The 15,939-nt window shown below is 36.0% G+C and overlaps 1 protein-coding gene across 4 annotated transcripts in view; it reads left to right on the top strand.

Moving 5' to 3' along the window:
- Positions 1-15,939, top strand: part of LOC122742274 (SLX4 interacting protein) — a 244,107-nt gene that overhangs the window by 171,009 nt on the left and 57,159 nt on the right. For all 4 annotated transcript variants that reach the window (XM_043986391.1, XM_043986392.1, XM_043986390.1 and 1 more), the window contains exon 5: positions 15,784-15,861. In XM_043986391.1, the coding sequence (XP_043842326.1) occupies positions 15,784-15,861 (78 nt within the window). The remainder of the gene's footprint in view (positions 1-15,783; positions 15,862-15,939) is intronic.

Raw genomic sequence — 15,939 nt, 5'->3', positions numbered from 1 at the left:
CATTTCTTATTGCATAATAGTATTCCATTATATTCATATACCACAACTTGTTCAGCCATTTCACAATTGATGGGCATCTCCTCAATTTCCAATATTTTACCACCACACAAAGGGCTCCTATGATTTTTTTTGTACATGTCGATCCTTTTTGCTTTTTTATGATCTCTTTGGTATATAGACCTAGTAGGTGTATTACTGGATTAAAGGGTATGCACAGTTTTGTTGTCCTTTGGACATAGTTCCAAATTAGCTTTAGAATGATTGGATCAGTTCACAGCTCCACCAATCGGGACAAGCATTAGTGTACCGATTTTCAAAGATTTTATACGACATTTATCATTTTCCTTTTCTGTCATATTAGCAAATCTGATAGGTGTGAGGTGGTATGTCATTGTTGTTTTAATTTACTTTCTCTAATCAAAATAATTTAGAAGACTTCTTCATATGCCTATAGATGGCTTTAATTTCTTCATCTGAAAACTGCCTGTTCATATCCTTTGAACATTTATCAATTGGGAGATGGCTTGTATTCTACAAATTTGACTCAGTTCTCTATATATTTGAGAAATGAGGCCTTCATTAAACACTTCTACAAACATTTTCTAGCTTTCTGTTTACCTTCTAATCTTGTTTGCAATGGTTTTGTTTGTGCATCAAAATTATCTATTTTACATATTGTAATGCACAATATGGGCATTAAAATTGTAATCTCTTGTTGGCCATAAATTTTTCCCTTCTGCGTAGATCTGACTTCTGATTTGCTTATGGTGTCATCCTTTATGCTCTCAATTTAATTATCCATGCCATGGCTTAACTGAACTTTGCAGTGGCCATCATGAGTCTGTCTCTGTCATATACTATCATTGGTATGATCACCCTGAGCCTTTCATTTCTTTAAGGGATATAATCAAGTTGGTTGCCCTGGCAGAATTAAACAAATATAAGCTAACAGAACTTCCTTTGCCCTACAAAGTAGTTATCACCCTGGTATCACCTCAGGCAAGGTACAAAAGAAATAGGAATAGTTATTTGGGACCCTGACAGGGGATGAAATCTTTATTAAAACTGTTTCCCCTTATAATATTCTCATCTGGCCTGTTAAAAAGCCTGGAAAGGACAAATAGGGCATGATGGTAGATTTCTGCAACCTAATTGTAATAGTTCCCCCCTTAACACTTCCCTCCCTAAATTTTTGTCCATCACAGATGACACTGAATTAGCTACAGATACTTGGTTCTTTATAGTCAGTCTTGCTAATATGTTTTACTTTGTCCCTATAGTACACCAAAGCTACTTAGGAGGTACAGTATACTTTTGCCTACCGCCCTATAGGCTATTTAAACATTTCCGTCCTAGTGAATAATCTATGTGGGAAGTACTTGGATTATCTTTTGCTTAATGCTGTCACTTGACTCTGACATTATGCAGATGACACTTTTTTTAAGAGAACAGAGCAGGGATGCCTTGACCGAAAACTTGGCCTCAATGCCCCAAGTCCTCACCAACAGGGGTGAGCAGGTACCTCAGAACAAAGAACAGGGTCCTACAACCACTGTCTCTTTTGCACTTAAATTCAGGCAGTTTTCTTGTATTATTTCTTACATTATGGTGGTCAGGGTTTTTGGTGGTGGTGGTGGTTGTTTGACATGTAATGTTCTTCTAGAAGAACCATAAGCCTTAAATGCATGTTTTGGGGGCAACTAGGTGGTGCAGTGGATAAAGCATCAGCCCTGGATTCAGGAGTACCTAAATTCAAATCCAGCCACAGACACTTGACACTTACTAGCTGTGTGACCCTGGGTAAGTCACTTAACCCCAGTTGCCTCACTTAAAAAAAAAAAAAGATTAGCATGTTTTGCTTGTATGGGAATCATTTTCTACTAATTTTGTTGCTTTTTGCTTCTCTTCTTTCAAATTGTCCTTCACTTTTGTGCACTGAATTCCCACTCAGTTATTCTCCCTAATGCTTCTTTGGTGAGACTTGACAATATGGATTCAAGTTTTTCTATTCTGTTAATTCTGTTGTATAGACCATAAATTCTACTTTCACAAATTTATTTTCTTTCAATCCATGTAGGAATATTCTGTTGTAGTTCCAAATTCTCTTGGTGATGCAAAGGGTCCTCTACCCATTCAGGTATTCTTTTATTTTCCTTTTTCTTGCAATATTTCTTCATGGATATCTGGGGGGGGGGTGTTTTTTGTTTTTTACCCAATCCGGAGACTATATTCCCTTCTGTTAATAATATCTTCACTGCTTCAGATCTTTAACTGAGTTTTCTTCCTCCTAAAGGCTTTGATCATTTTAGTCTTTTTTCCCCTTATATTACCCCATCATTCACTTTATGACACACTCCCCTTTGATGTGTCTGGGGACTGGAACCCAAAGCTGCCTCAGCTTCCTCCCACACTAGACAATTCAGTCTCTGACCCAGATGACTTCCGGAGAAACAGAACTAGCCCTAACTGGATGCTTAGTAGGGTGTCCCATGGCCCCACTCACATACTCTGCCCCTGTTCCCCTGTTCTTCAGTTCTCTGAGTGACCTCTGTTGCATCCTGCAGTGCTAGAACAATGCTATTCCAGGCAGAACAAACTTCTGCTTTTTGGGTTTCCTCAGTACTGGGAGGAAGGAGAGTAAGAGTTTGAAATTCCTTTATCTTCTGCATAAATTACGATTTTGGAGAGGCTTGAGAAATTGTGAGGGTTGGAGAAAATGTCTGGCCCTAGAGCACCAGCCCTGGAGTCAGGATGACCTGAGTTCAAATCTGGGCTCAGACACTTATTAGCTGTGCAACCCTGAACAAGACACTTAACCTCCATTGCTAGAAAGAAGGAGGGAAGGAAGGAAAGAAGGAAGGAAGGAAGGAAGGAAGGAAGGAAGGAAGGAAGGAAGGAAGGAAGGAAGGAAGGAAGGAAGGAAGGAAGGAAGGAAGGAAGGAAGGAAGGAGAGAGAGTATAGTCCTCCATGTTGATCAAGTGATCTGGAAGTCTTTTTTTGTTGTTTCTGTACTTTGGTAGGTTGATTCCCCCAAATTGTATACATTCCATAACATTTTTGAAATATGTTGTTTTAATCAGCCAAGATATGCCTTCTCCCCAAACAATCCAAAACTCTACCTCTCCCCCAGTTGAGAACACAAGAAAAACCAAAAGTCATTACAAAAATTGTCATGGTACAGTGGGTCTGCATAGTCAGTCAAAACAAATTTCTATATTCTGAGTCTTTCACCTCTCCACCAGGCATGGGTAGCATGTTTCAACATTAAGCCTCTGGAATCTTGCTTAGTTATTACACTGATAAAAATTCAACAACACAGTGTTCCATCACATTTTTGTACCCTAAGTTGTTGAACCATTTCCCAATTTATGGGCACCCCCTCAGATTCCTATATTTTTTTCACCTCAAAATGAACTATAAATATTTTTGTACATCTTTAGAGTTCATTTTGTTTAGTATCAATCCCTCCCTTGATCTATCCTCCTTTTAATTCCCCTTGTCTCCTTCTACCCTTTCTCTCCTATTTCTCTACTGAATAAATATATTTCTGTACTCATCTCTGTGTGTGAATTCTTCCTTCTTTTGCCCAGTTAGGGTGAGAATGAGAATCAACTGTTTCTCCCCACTCCCTCCTCATTTGTATTTATGTAATTATGCTTCATGATTAAGTGATATAATTTCCCCAAACCTGCCTTTCTCTCCCCAACCAATCAATCTATTCCTCTTCCCCTTCCCCTCTCTTTCCATTCTCTTCTTAAGATTGTGAAGATATAATACAACCACTCCCAGGCCTTGTGTAATTAAACTCTTTCTTTGAATCCTGATCATGATAGGGTTCCCAGACACATATGTCATCTTTTCATATTTATTTGATTATAAGCAGTTTTTCCCTTAATTCTTTATCATTTTTTATTCATGTTTACTTTTTTATGTTTCTCTTCACTTTTGTGTTTAAACCTCAAAATTTCTCCATAGTTCTGATCTTTTTATCAGGAATACTTAGAAGTTCTCTATTTCATTAAAGTTTCATTAGCATTATACTTAGCTTTGCTGGCTAAGCTATTCTTTGCCTTCTGGAATGTCATGTTACAAGGCTTCTATTCCATTATAGTGGTGGCTGCTAAATCATGTATTATCCTGCCTGGCTCCTTGGTACTTGAATTCTTTCTTTATGATTACTTGCAGTTTTTTTTTCTTTGACCTCAAAGCTCTAGATTTTGTCTATGATATGATGTTCATGAGAGTTTTCATTACAGGTTTTCTTTCAGAAAGTGTCCAGTGGATTCTTTCTACTTCTACTTTGCCCTCTGGTTCTAAGAGATGTAGAAAATTTTCTTTTAAGATTTCCTGGAGGCTCTTTTTTTTTTTTGTCTATTTGTTATGGCATTAAGATAGTCTAATAATTAGAAAAAAGAGCTATGGAAGAAGGAATTATTGAAAAAGGAATTAACATTTTGACACAAAAGGTACAAAGCTTTGCCCAAGCAAAAAACTCCCTAGATAGTAGAGTAGACCAAAAAGAATCCAATGATTCTATAAGGCAGCAAGAAATATTAAAACAAAGCCAAAAGAGTGAAAAATAGAAGAAAATCTAAGATATCTCATTGTAAAAACAACTTACCTGGAAAGTAGGAGAAAAACATAGAAGTAATAATACTGTATATTCTTGCTTCATGCTTGATCTTAATAAAAAAGACTGTTGTTCAACCTAGTAACATATAATGTTGGCTCATGGTTTTAAATATATACTATTTGCCATATTAAGGAAAAGCCCATTTATTCCTATGTTTTCTAGTGGGGGGGGGGGTTGTGTAAAAAAAAAACAGAAATGGGTATTGTGTTGTCAAAAGCCTTTTCTTTATTAATATAATAATTTGGGGGGGAGGAATGAGGCAGTTGGGGTTAAGTGACTTGCCCAGGGTCACACAGCTAGTAAGTGTCAAGTGTCTGAGGCCGGATTTGAACTCAGGTCCTCCTGAGTCCAGGGCCAGTGCTCTATCCACTGTGCCACCTAGCTGCCCCAATAGTATTATTTTTATTATGATTATGACTATGTTTATAATTGTCTTAATATTAAACCAACCATGTATTCCTAGTAAAGTGCAACCTGGTCATAACTGAAGCCTCTTTGCTAATATTTTATTTCAAAATTTGCATCAGGATTTATTAGAAATATTGTTCTGCAGTTTTCTTTTTCTGTTTTGTCTCTCACTGGTATGTGTGTATTATGTACATATCTGTGTGTATGCATTGTGATGGTTAAAAATATGAGAGACATGATATCTGGGTAATTTAATCATTTTATTAAAATGACCAGTGAGTTATTAATAAAATGAGGTCTGTGGTCGTCTCTCACAAACCAAAGGCCCCTTCCTTGTGGTCAGGTCTCAGTTCATATATCTTTCCATTGTAGGAGGTCCATCACACAGCAAGCAAATTAAATTGTTTAGAATTATTCAAATCTAATAGGTTGACATGATTTGAAGGTGGGTTATATTAAAATCAAGTCCAAGGATGATATCAGAGAAAGGAATACAAGAACTCTACTCAAGCTGATCAGGGCAAAATAGTTTCATCTAGGTGTGGTTTAAGCTCATCAGTAAAGTCCTTGGACTAGCTAGACAAAAGAATCTGTCTCCACCTAAGGCTCTTTTTGTGAGTTTAGGGTTGGGGTGGGTTTGACCTAGATAAGATTTGATAGAATCTCTCTAGGAGAGCTTGTCTTTGGGTAGAGGGAAGAGAGCTAAAAAGAGGAGATTTCTGGGTCCCCTAAATATTGATTACTAATAATTATTTATCACGGTATGTATGTATGTATACCCACATTAGATATACATATTACATATATGAACAAATTATATAGCTTATATATATATACATATATTGAAATTAACTCATTGTCTATAGTATCTTTCTGTAAAAGGGACCTCTTTATGTCTTTATATTTCTTAAGTATATTTTTGCTGTTCCCTTATCTAAAATTATAATTGCTATTCCTATTTTATTGAGTTTAGTTGAAACATAATAGAATTTGCTCCATCCTCATATTTTAACTCGGTTAATTTTTATGTTTCAAGTATGTTTCTCATAAGCAACATAATGTTGGATTCTTCTTTCTGTTGCTATCCTCTTCTACTTTATGGGTGAGTTTATCCCTTTCACATTCACACTTATGATATTTAATTGTATATTTCTCTCTGTCCTCTTCTCTTATGATTTTTCTTCTCTGTGCTCCACACACCTGTTTTAGTATAGGTTCTTAAACTTTTGTGTAATTTCTTTCTCTGGATGCATTTATTTCTCTTCCTTCATAGAACCTTTGTAATTAATTTGGATGTTTATAAGAATCAAAGTGATTAATAACTTTATTTCTAAATGGTTTCAAAGGCAGCTCTTGAGATTTCATGATACAATGTGGTCATAGATGTAATGTTTAATTTATGTGTGCTTCATTATCTTCTAGTATCACTTCAGCATGATAGTTTGACCTGGAGTTCACAGACATAAAAAAAAAACATAGATTCTATCATTAAGAAAAGTTATCTGAATGCCTAATAGTTCAAACCAAATATACTATATTTAGAAAAATGTTAAAGATTTTTTTGTATCAGCAGTTAAGAATGAGTGAAATAGTATATTGTAAAACATTTTTAATGTTTTGAATGCATAATATTATTACTTGTACACAGTCCAACAGACTTATGATTGTAGGAATGATAAATTTCAGTATCATCATGTCTGTGCATTCATATTATTTTTCATATTTAATATTTAGAAACTTTTAAAAATAATGAAGCGAGAAAGAGCTATGGGAAAGAAAGTTGAAGCGATTATTTCTTATGTATTTTATTCTCATTTGTTCTACTCTTGGGTCCTGCCCCTATTAAATATAATTGTTTCTGCCATGGCATATAGATATTGAAATTTATAGCACACATATACACATGGTCTGTTTCTATATGAGGTAAGAACAACCAGTTAAGAAGTGAAAAATGCAGTCTGACCCCTGGGGGAAGAGGCATCTAGATTCCTTCCCAAATACTGCTGACATTTTTTTTTTCCCACTAAGCTGACTGATTTATTTATTTTGGCATTCAATCACTTTAGTGTGGCCTTCTAAAGCTTCTAAGACTACTCTACTTTAAGAACATGAATTGTCTTCACACCCTATTCTGGAATTCTACATTTCTTAATCAAATGAATAACCTTTTTAGGCCATGGCTGGTTCCCCAAATGTACTTATCTTACTTTTTCTACCCTGACATCCAAAATTAGGGCTTTTGTCTTTGTGTTCTGGAGCCCCTGGAACAGCTATATTTCTTTGTTCTCAAAATCACCTTCCTGTTGGATCCTGTGTATCCTTCCCTATGCCTTACATATCTTAAACCTACTTTTCATACTCATTATGACTTCCAGTCCTTCTATTTCTTAGTACTATCACAGGCCATCTTCTGTGTTCTGGCTACGTTGTCCTCCCTTCCCAGTTAGTTGAATGAGTTCCATTCTATACTGCCTTATCCTATAGAAATCTCTTGAATCCTGTGTTTTTCTTGTCCTATTACTGATGACTTCTTACTGAACCACTTAAAATTGCTTTCACAATCTATCTCCTTTCCTCCTATTCACATGCTACCAAAGGGAACAGAAGGAAATCACAAAGCCATGCTACAGTTTTATGATATCTGAAATCAACTGGGCTCTCTTCACAACACAGAAATACTGTTATTCCTACCTAATTGATTCCCTTTCCCACTCACAACAATGGCTATTCCAAACTATCTCTTCCATATACCCCTTTCCCCAATCTCTCTGGTAGGCATCTCATCATCATTCATTTCCCACCTCAAAAAAAATTGAGCCCATTCACCAAGAGCTCTCCCATTTCCCCTCCTCCTCATCTTAGATCATTCAGACATCATCCACCACTATTACCTCCTTCCCTCCAAACTAATGATGAGTTGACCTTTCTTTTTGCCAATGTCATCCCCTTTACATGTACTCTTGATCACAACCCCTATTGTCTTCTCAAGCAGTCTCTTCTTACCCCCACCTCCCCCCATCTCTAATCTTCAGTCTCTTCCTGTCTGTTGGTTCCTTCCTGATGCCTAGCATTACAACCATGTATTCTTCAACCGTAAAAAACCCTCACTAGATCCTACCATCCCTGCTAGCAGTTATTTTGCATTTTCTCCTCCATATCTCAGCTAAACTCCTTGAAGAAGTCATCTATACTCAGTGTGTTACACTACCTCTTCATTAGTTTCTTCTAATCATCTAAACCCTCTGTTATCTGGCTTCCCTTCTCATTCAAGTGAAATTGCTCTTTCCAAATTTACCATTCATGTCTTAATTGCTACATCTAATGGCTTTTATTCAATAATCCTCCTTGAGTCTACTAAAGCATCTCAAACTCAACATGTCCCAAACAGAAATCTCTAGCCCTCTTTCCTAAATATCCATTATTCCACTATCCTTCTAATCACCTAGGTTTGCCACCTTTGTCATCTTTAACTCCTCTCTTGCTCATATCCAATCAATCACTAAATCATGTAGTATTGTTCTCTGTGACTCTCACTTATTCCCTCCTCTTCCTAGACTATTGCAGTAGCCTTCTGATTGGACTCCCTGACCAAGTTTTCTTCCCACTATAATCTGTCCTCCTCCATGCAGATGCAAACATACTTTTCCTAAAGTGGATTTCTGACTATTCTTCTTTTAACCTCCAATGCTTCCTGATTATCACTAGGATCAAATATAAACTCTTCTGTTTGGCATTTAAGGTATTGCACATTGCAGCTCCTTCGTGTCTTTACAGACTTAATTAATACAGTTCTCCCCTGCATACACTTTATGGTCTCTTCATACTGACCAACTTCATGTTCCTCATACAAGATACTTCATCTCTGGGTGCTACTTTTGCTCTTGCTTTCCTCTGTGCCTGGAATGTTTTTACTAATAACCTCTGCCTCGTATAACCCCTGACTTCCTTTCAGACTCAACTCAAGTGTCACCTTCTGCAGAAGGGCCTTCCTGGTCATGCCCCAACTAATAGTACTAGTTTTCTCTTCCAAGATACTTTCTACCTATTTATTTTTACCTTGGATATATTAGTCTATGTATATATGTTGCCTCTCATATTGGAATGTAAACTCCTTGAGAGAAGACTATTTTTGCTTTTTCTTTGTGAATCCCCTTAACATGACAGGCATGTAATAAGAGATTAATAAATGCTCATTGACTGATTGTCACAGCCACAGCTGCCATTAAATTCTTAATCCAGTAATTGCCTTTCCCAAGTCATTTATCTGTAGTGAAGTTCACAGGAATGCCCTCCAGATTCTACAAAAAAGTCATTGAGTCAACTCATCCAAAGCCATCATTCTTACTCTGCCCTCTTACTTTAAGTTAGGGACTTAAGGTTTTTCTATACTTTCTCCTAGGCTTTCCTGACAGTTATAAATTGAAATTTCCCTTTGAGGCATGTGTCTAAAAACAAATGTAAAACAAGTTTCTATTAATAAATAATTATAACTTTATTTTTAATGAAATATCTCTAAACTCAATAAATGTACTTATAGTAAATCTACTGGAATTCATTTTGCTGCAGGGATAGGGAGTGGGCCTGTGATTTCACACTTTGGCATATTGAATATAATTATGTAGGAAAGCTTTTGAATAATGAAAATTGGCCATCTGTCTTCAGAAATGTCAAAAATACCTAACTGACCATTTTGCCTGATTATTCCTTTCTTCACTCATTAAATAACACCAGACATATATGCAAAAAGCACCATATCTCTACAGTTTCAGAGTAGAAAATAAAATACCATGACTTGGGGGTTGAAAACAAACAAATGCATAAAACAGGCATAAAATCAAATGCCTCTGCCCATCACAACTGTAGACCATTACTATTAGGATTAGTCTTGACTGCCAAAGAAAATGTAGTATGTGGTATTCTTTTAACACATTTGAAATAACTTAATCTGCTCTTAATGTTTGCAACTGCTAAAAATATAAGCACCCATAACTCAAACTTAATTTTTTAAAATTGTGTTCAATATTTAATATCAGTCATCTGCTTTCCAGCCTGTGTGTTTTCTTAGCATAAAACTGCTCTTTCATTCAATAATAGTTGAAATTTTTTTTTAAATCTGGATGGGCAGCTCCAGATCTGTGATTTTTATTAGCATATTGAACTCCTGATGTGAAAACTCTATCAGCCAGTGCAAATCAGCGATTCATCAATAACTCATGGTCTTAGCAAGTTTCCTGAGGAACTAAGCAATTGACACTTGGCATTGGTCACTTATGTAGCCTTCATAAGAAATAAAGCTTCAGTCCCAGTCTTCCTGACTTCGAAGATAGCCCTCTTTCTATAAGACCACAAAACTTCTCAGTAAGACCTTTGTATTATTTGAAGATGACAAGCAATAAGACAAATTATGTTTAGGAAAAATGATTTATAAAAATTGTCCTTCTGATTACAAGACCATCTCAAATAGAGACATGTTTTGGGCAGACTGTTGGCCTCCTTGAGCCTGCCTTATGACTTTGGAGAAGACTTTGCTGGATTCAGCAAGGGAGTCATGCAGGTGCCAGAACTTTCTGGGAAGCAAACACCTGCCAGGCTACTCCAGATAACTCCGTCAGTCAGAGGCATTTTCCCAGGCTCCCAGATGAATGGTCTCTAATAGCCGTGGGAGAGGGCTTTCTCCTGTTATGTACTGTACCACAGACTCTACTTGGCAGCTTTGTGGAAGCTCAAGTCAAATTGGCTATGAGTCCACTGGAAAACAAGTGATGCTGGATAGTTTTACAGTAAAAACCCAGTGTCTGATATTTCTTCTCAGTATCCTGGGACCATGAAATATAACAACCGGGGCAAATTACCACTCCCTTAAAATGCATTACTCACTGTAGCACATTACTGCTTAAAAGTAAACTACAGTCTCTCCAAGCTTGAATGGAATTTGTTCAAGTCACATTTTGGATTTTAGCTTCTCTGTTAATGAACTTTTTGAAACACCAGTAAAACCATTTGGACAAACATTCAGCAGAATATGAAATTTAAAAACTAACAAACTTAATATATTTCTTTATTAATTGCTTGTCTCTGTATACCACTTATAAACATATTTTTCTTCCCTTTTCTTGGAGGTTAAATGTTCTTTCTGAACAACTTCTTAAGCTAGGTCAGATTTTATTTAGTGATGAGACTTTATTTTTGTTGCAGTTATCAAAGAGTGATGAGTGGAAAGGTAGAGGGAAATAAGAGTTAATGTCCCCTAAGTTTTAATATTGCTAAGCTATCAAAGGTGACGTGATAATAGAGCTTAGAGCTGCACTAAGACTTTGGGATACCCTGTAGAGGGGGAAAAAGTTGATCTATGATAGTTGATGATGTTCATAAGAGAAATAATGTGTTATAACCAATCCTGGAAAACCTCATTATTTAGAAAAATCCATGGTCATAACAGTCAACTTCTAAAATACAGTATTCAAAACAAGACCTCTTTGAGTAGTGCTTTATGGGTCACAGGTTTAGCTCAAGAAGAGAACACTTAGAGATCATCTAATCCAAACCCTCAATTTTATGTTTGAGGACATCAAAGCCCAAAGCAGTGAAATCCAAGATCCTAGAGGTGGTTCTGTACATAGCAGAGCTAGGGTATGAACCCAGGGACCTCCACATCTGGCCGTACCACATTTGTAAAACAATTTCATCAGAAGCACACTATGAGGTAAGGTATGTAGTACACAGGTATTATTATCTCCATTTTATAGATAAGAAAACAGCCTCAGAGAAGTTGTAACTTGAATAAAATTACTTTGATACTTTAATGGATCTATGATTTCATCAATATGACTATTGCCTCCTTTGATGCAGATTACATGCATAACTCTTGTCTCTGTTTTTTCCCATTTTTTTTTCCAGCTAGCTGAACATCTTCCTGATAGTGGTTTTACTTTTTGTGGGCTTCATTGTAGCACTTGAGCTTAATATTTCAATCATACATTTCCTTGCTGATCTAAACATTTTCAACCTGAATCCTTAATTCAGCAGACCAGGAATAGAACTTTATAGAGCCAAGGGTAAGGAAGGAGATAGGGCCTTGCTATCTCTAGGTCTACAATCCTATAACTTCTTTGCCAGGTGGTAGTGACTTTAACCTGGAAAATAGCAAAACATAGCTATAGCCCTACAAAGGTAAAGATATGACTTCCTTTCTTTACTCTTGGTTTTATCTTGAGGATAAGGTTAGAACTCCTTCTTTATCATTTGTGATTAGCAGATTAATGAAAGTCAGTTCTTTGTGACGTTTTCAAGTAGTTATTTGACTGCACACATGTCCATGAGAAATGATACAGCACACCTATATTTTATTTATTTATTTTTTTGGCAGGGCAATAAGGGCCAAGTGACTTGCCCAAGGTCACACAGCTAGTAAGTGTCAAGTGTCTGAGGCCGGATTTGAACTCAGGTTCTCCTGAATCCAGGGCCGATGCTTTATCCACTGCACCACCTAGCCGCCCCACACACCTACATTTCAACTCACCTTCCAGATTTATCATTATGCCTCTGCAAAAGAATAGTAGAATTTGAAATGGCTGAGTAGAAATATTTTGTGTATTAAATTTCTATTGTGCCTATGCCTGGTATTAGGCAAAGATTGAAATACATCAATCAAAAGCAGTTAATACAAGAATTAAATCCTTTAGTATCTCTGCTAAATAATGCTATCTTTATAGAAAGTCAGTTTCCTAAGGACAGGAAATATTTCTTTTTTGTTTTTTTTTTTAATTTCCAATGCCTATCTTGGTGCCTTTAGCATAATAAGATTTTAATAAATCATTGTTGACTTAAATTGCATTATAGTATATGATATTGAATTATATTTTAGGTATTACAGTAAAGTTCCTATGGAAATTCAGTGAGAAAAGATGTTGGCTATACTATACCTTTTACTGATATGTTACACTCTGATAATAAAACTCTGGTTTATGCTCACCAAACCAGAAAGTTAGAGCAGATCTCATAAAATTTAAATACTGTTTTCTACTTACATAGTAAATTACAAATTTCCAGAATTAAAGTACAAAAATTTATTACTTTTTCACATTTATTCCTTTACTAGAAGTAAAATAGAACATTTTGTTAATTGGGGTGAATTTAAATGATTAATTTTAATAGCATCTCAAATATATAATATTTATTAACATATCATCTGAACATGTAATGCACCAACAGAGCTTGGGTGACCTAGAAGAGTATTACATATTTCACATTTTTTCCATATTATGGGAAAAACACATTATAAAATATTGCTTTTGAAAATCAGTTTTGAGCCAGTGATTTTGTTAGTCCATACATAGCCACTGATTTGTGTCTTACAAAATGTTAAAGTAACAAGACAAATAAACAAATATAAAATATATTTCTCTTCTTAAAATTGCCTCATAAAAGTATTTGCTTTATAGAAATCCAAGTAATGCAAAAAATTTGCACATTTTCTTTGATCTTTTGTTCAGAAGAAAACCATATGACCTCAATGAAATCTACTCTTCTAATATTATAGATGTGTGGTTTAGGAAATTTTGTATCATTTCACTAAATCTGTAAATAATCTTTTTATAATTTCCATAGGCATCTCTTTTCATGCATCATCAACAAAAGGGATTTTATATTACAGTCAACTAATTTATTTAAGAAAAAATTTTATGTTTGATTTCACTGAAAATATATTAGAAAAATTGTAATTGTCAAATTAAAAAAAAAACTTGGTAATTTTCTTTAGTTTTCTTCTTTAAATATTTAATAAGGGGCAGCTAGGTGGCGCAGTGGATAGAGCACTGGCCCTGGATTCAGGAGGACCTGAGTTCAAATCCAGAATCAGACACTTAACACTTCCTAGCTATGTGACCCTGGGCAAGTCACTTAACCTCAATTGCCTCACACAAAAAAAAATTATATATATATATATATATATAAAATAAAATTGAGATAATAAAGTACATTTAAAGACAAATGAGTCCTTAGGGCTTGTGAAGTCTAGCCCCCTTATTTTACAGATGAGGACACTAGTAAAGCTACAGAGGAAAGGTAACTTGCTCAGTACATCAAGCTAGATAATGGCATTACTGGTACTAGAACATAGCTTTCCTGACTCACAATATGGTGCTCTTTCCTATTTAAATTCTTCACAAATAATTCATTATTTAGAAGTTTATATTAACTTTTCACATTATGGCTTAGTCTCTGAAGGAAATCTAACACTGCAGACCCCTGGGTCTTCCTAATCTCAACTATAGGGGATAGAGAAGGAAGCACTGGTAAGATCAATAACCCCATACCACTCACATAGGGGCTGGGCTCACTGATCTACCATATTGACAAGATCAGGAATGACAGCAGCAATCAGCACAATTACTTTATTTAACCCCCAGTAATCTTCTTTTAGTCACTGGGTACCATCCACCTTCTTCACTGGCCACATAGGGAATTTGTATAACCAACCACTCTATCCTTCTTCGTCTGCATTACTGAAAAGGAGATCTTTTACCCCCATCCTGAACATTTTTACTATTAGCTATGTAGGATGGTTCAGACAGCTCCAAGTATTTCCATTTCTAATGGCTGACTTTACCATCTCATGTCAATGAAAAGATCTCTATTACAGGAAATTGTTAAGAATGATAAAGAATGTTAAAATTTTGCATACTACCATACCCCAGGTCCTATTCATACCAGCAGCTGGCCCATAAGTCAACAAAAGAAGTCTGATTCTCAGCACTTCTTTCTATATCTTTTATCACTGTTCATTAACCTTCCTAAGCCCTGGTAACTCTATTGCACAGCCTCTGGTCCTGTGGCTAAAACAGCCCTTGCCCAAGGAGGATTCATCCTAATAGTCCTCCAGATACGGACACAAAGACTTATGTCTAGCAAGCTGACAGCCAAGGGGTATGGAGATCTATCAAACAGAGTGGGAGTTTTTAGGGATGTCTTACATTTTCAGTGGACTAGAAGCACCCTCACTAGCCCAGTTGTGGCCATCTCGGTATAATTGTACTAACACCTCCTTAGATTCTTTATAGGAGAGAATATCATCCCACATCTAGCATGGCAGTGACTATTCTCTTCCCCCCCCCCCCCCATCATCTCCGGAGTCCCTATTTGTGTGGAGAGCTGCTAAAGATCCCCCAATCTCCAACTCCAACTTAACCATTTGATTTCCCGGCCATGTATTAGAGTTTGGGACTAAAAACCTCATGGTGGTGTTGGGTTTTTTCCCACTTATTTTCTAGTTGATGGTGAGTTTTCTGAATTTGGGGGCTTTTTACTTGAATTGTTTTGTGTAGTGGGAGGATAGCTATCCCTTTGCCACATCTCTCTTGGACATCTTCCAACAGATTACCTTGAAACATTATTTTTTTATTGGGAAGTACACCTGGTATCTGACAGGCAAGTGACAAACTGTTCTTTTTGTAAGCAAACAGAAGTTCTATATTTGAGGTAGGCAACCTGCCTTATATAAGGACTATCTTTTTAAATGTTGTTTAATGCCTAACCTATAAAGCAGACAAAATTTAATTCATTATTTTGCTTCAGATGTATGGTACTCAGAAATATTCTTTCAGCTTTACTTGTTTATATCATTTTGTAAATGAGGTAACTAGAGCAATTAAAAAACTATCCCAAGAAACCAAGTCTGAAATGAATGCCTGTTCTGAAATAATGTTCTTGAGTCTGATGATTATTTTTTTTCATTGTCTCACAGGATACGGACTTCACATAACAGCCTATTTCATCAAAAGAGGGGTTCACCTTCGTTGTATTGTGGGGAAGCCAAATTGTGGTAAGTGGCAAGAGACAAGTTCTTTGGGTTCTTTGCCTTTTGGTACAATCACATTTCTCCAGAAAAGAAATAAGGATC

This window comes from Dromiciops gliroides, chromosome 2 (genome assembly GCF_019393635.1).
Source record: "Dromiciops gliroides isolate mDroGli1 chromosome 2, mDroGli1.pri, whole genome shotgun sequence".
NCBI classification, from domain to species: Eukaryota; Metazoa; Chordata; class Mammalia; order Microbiotheria; family Microbiotheriidae; genus Dromiciops; species Dromiciops gliroides.
Note: the sequence above shows the minus strand (reverse complement) of the source record. Positions and strands in the feature narration are given on the sequence as shown.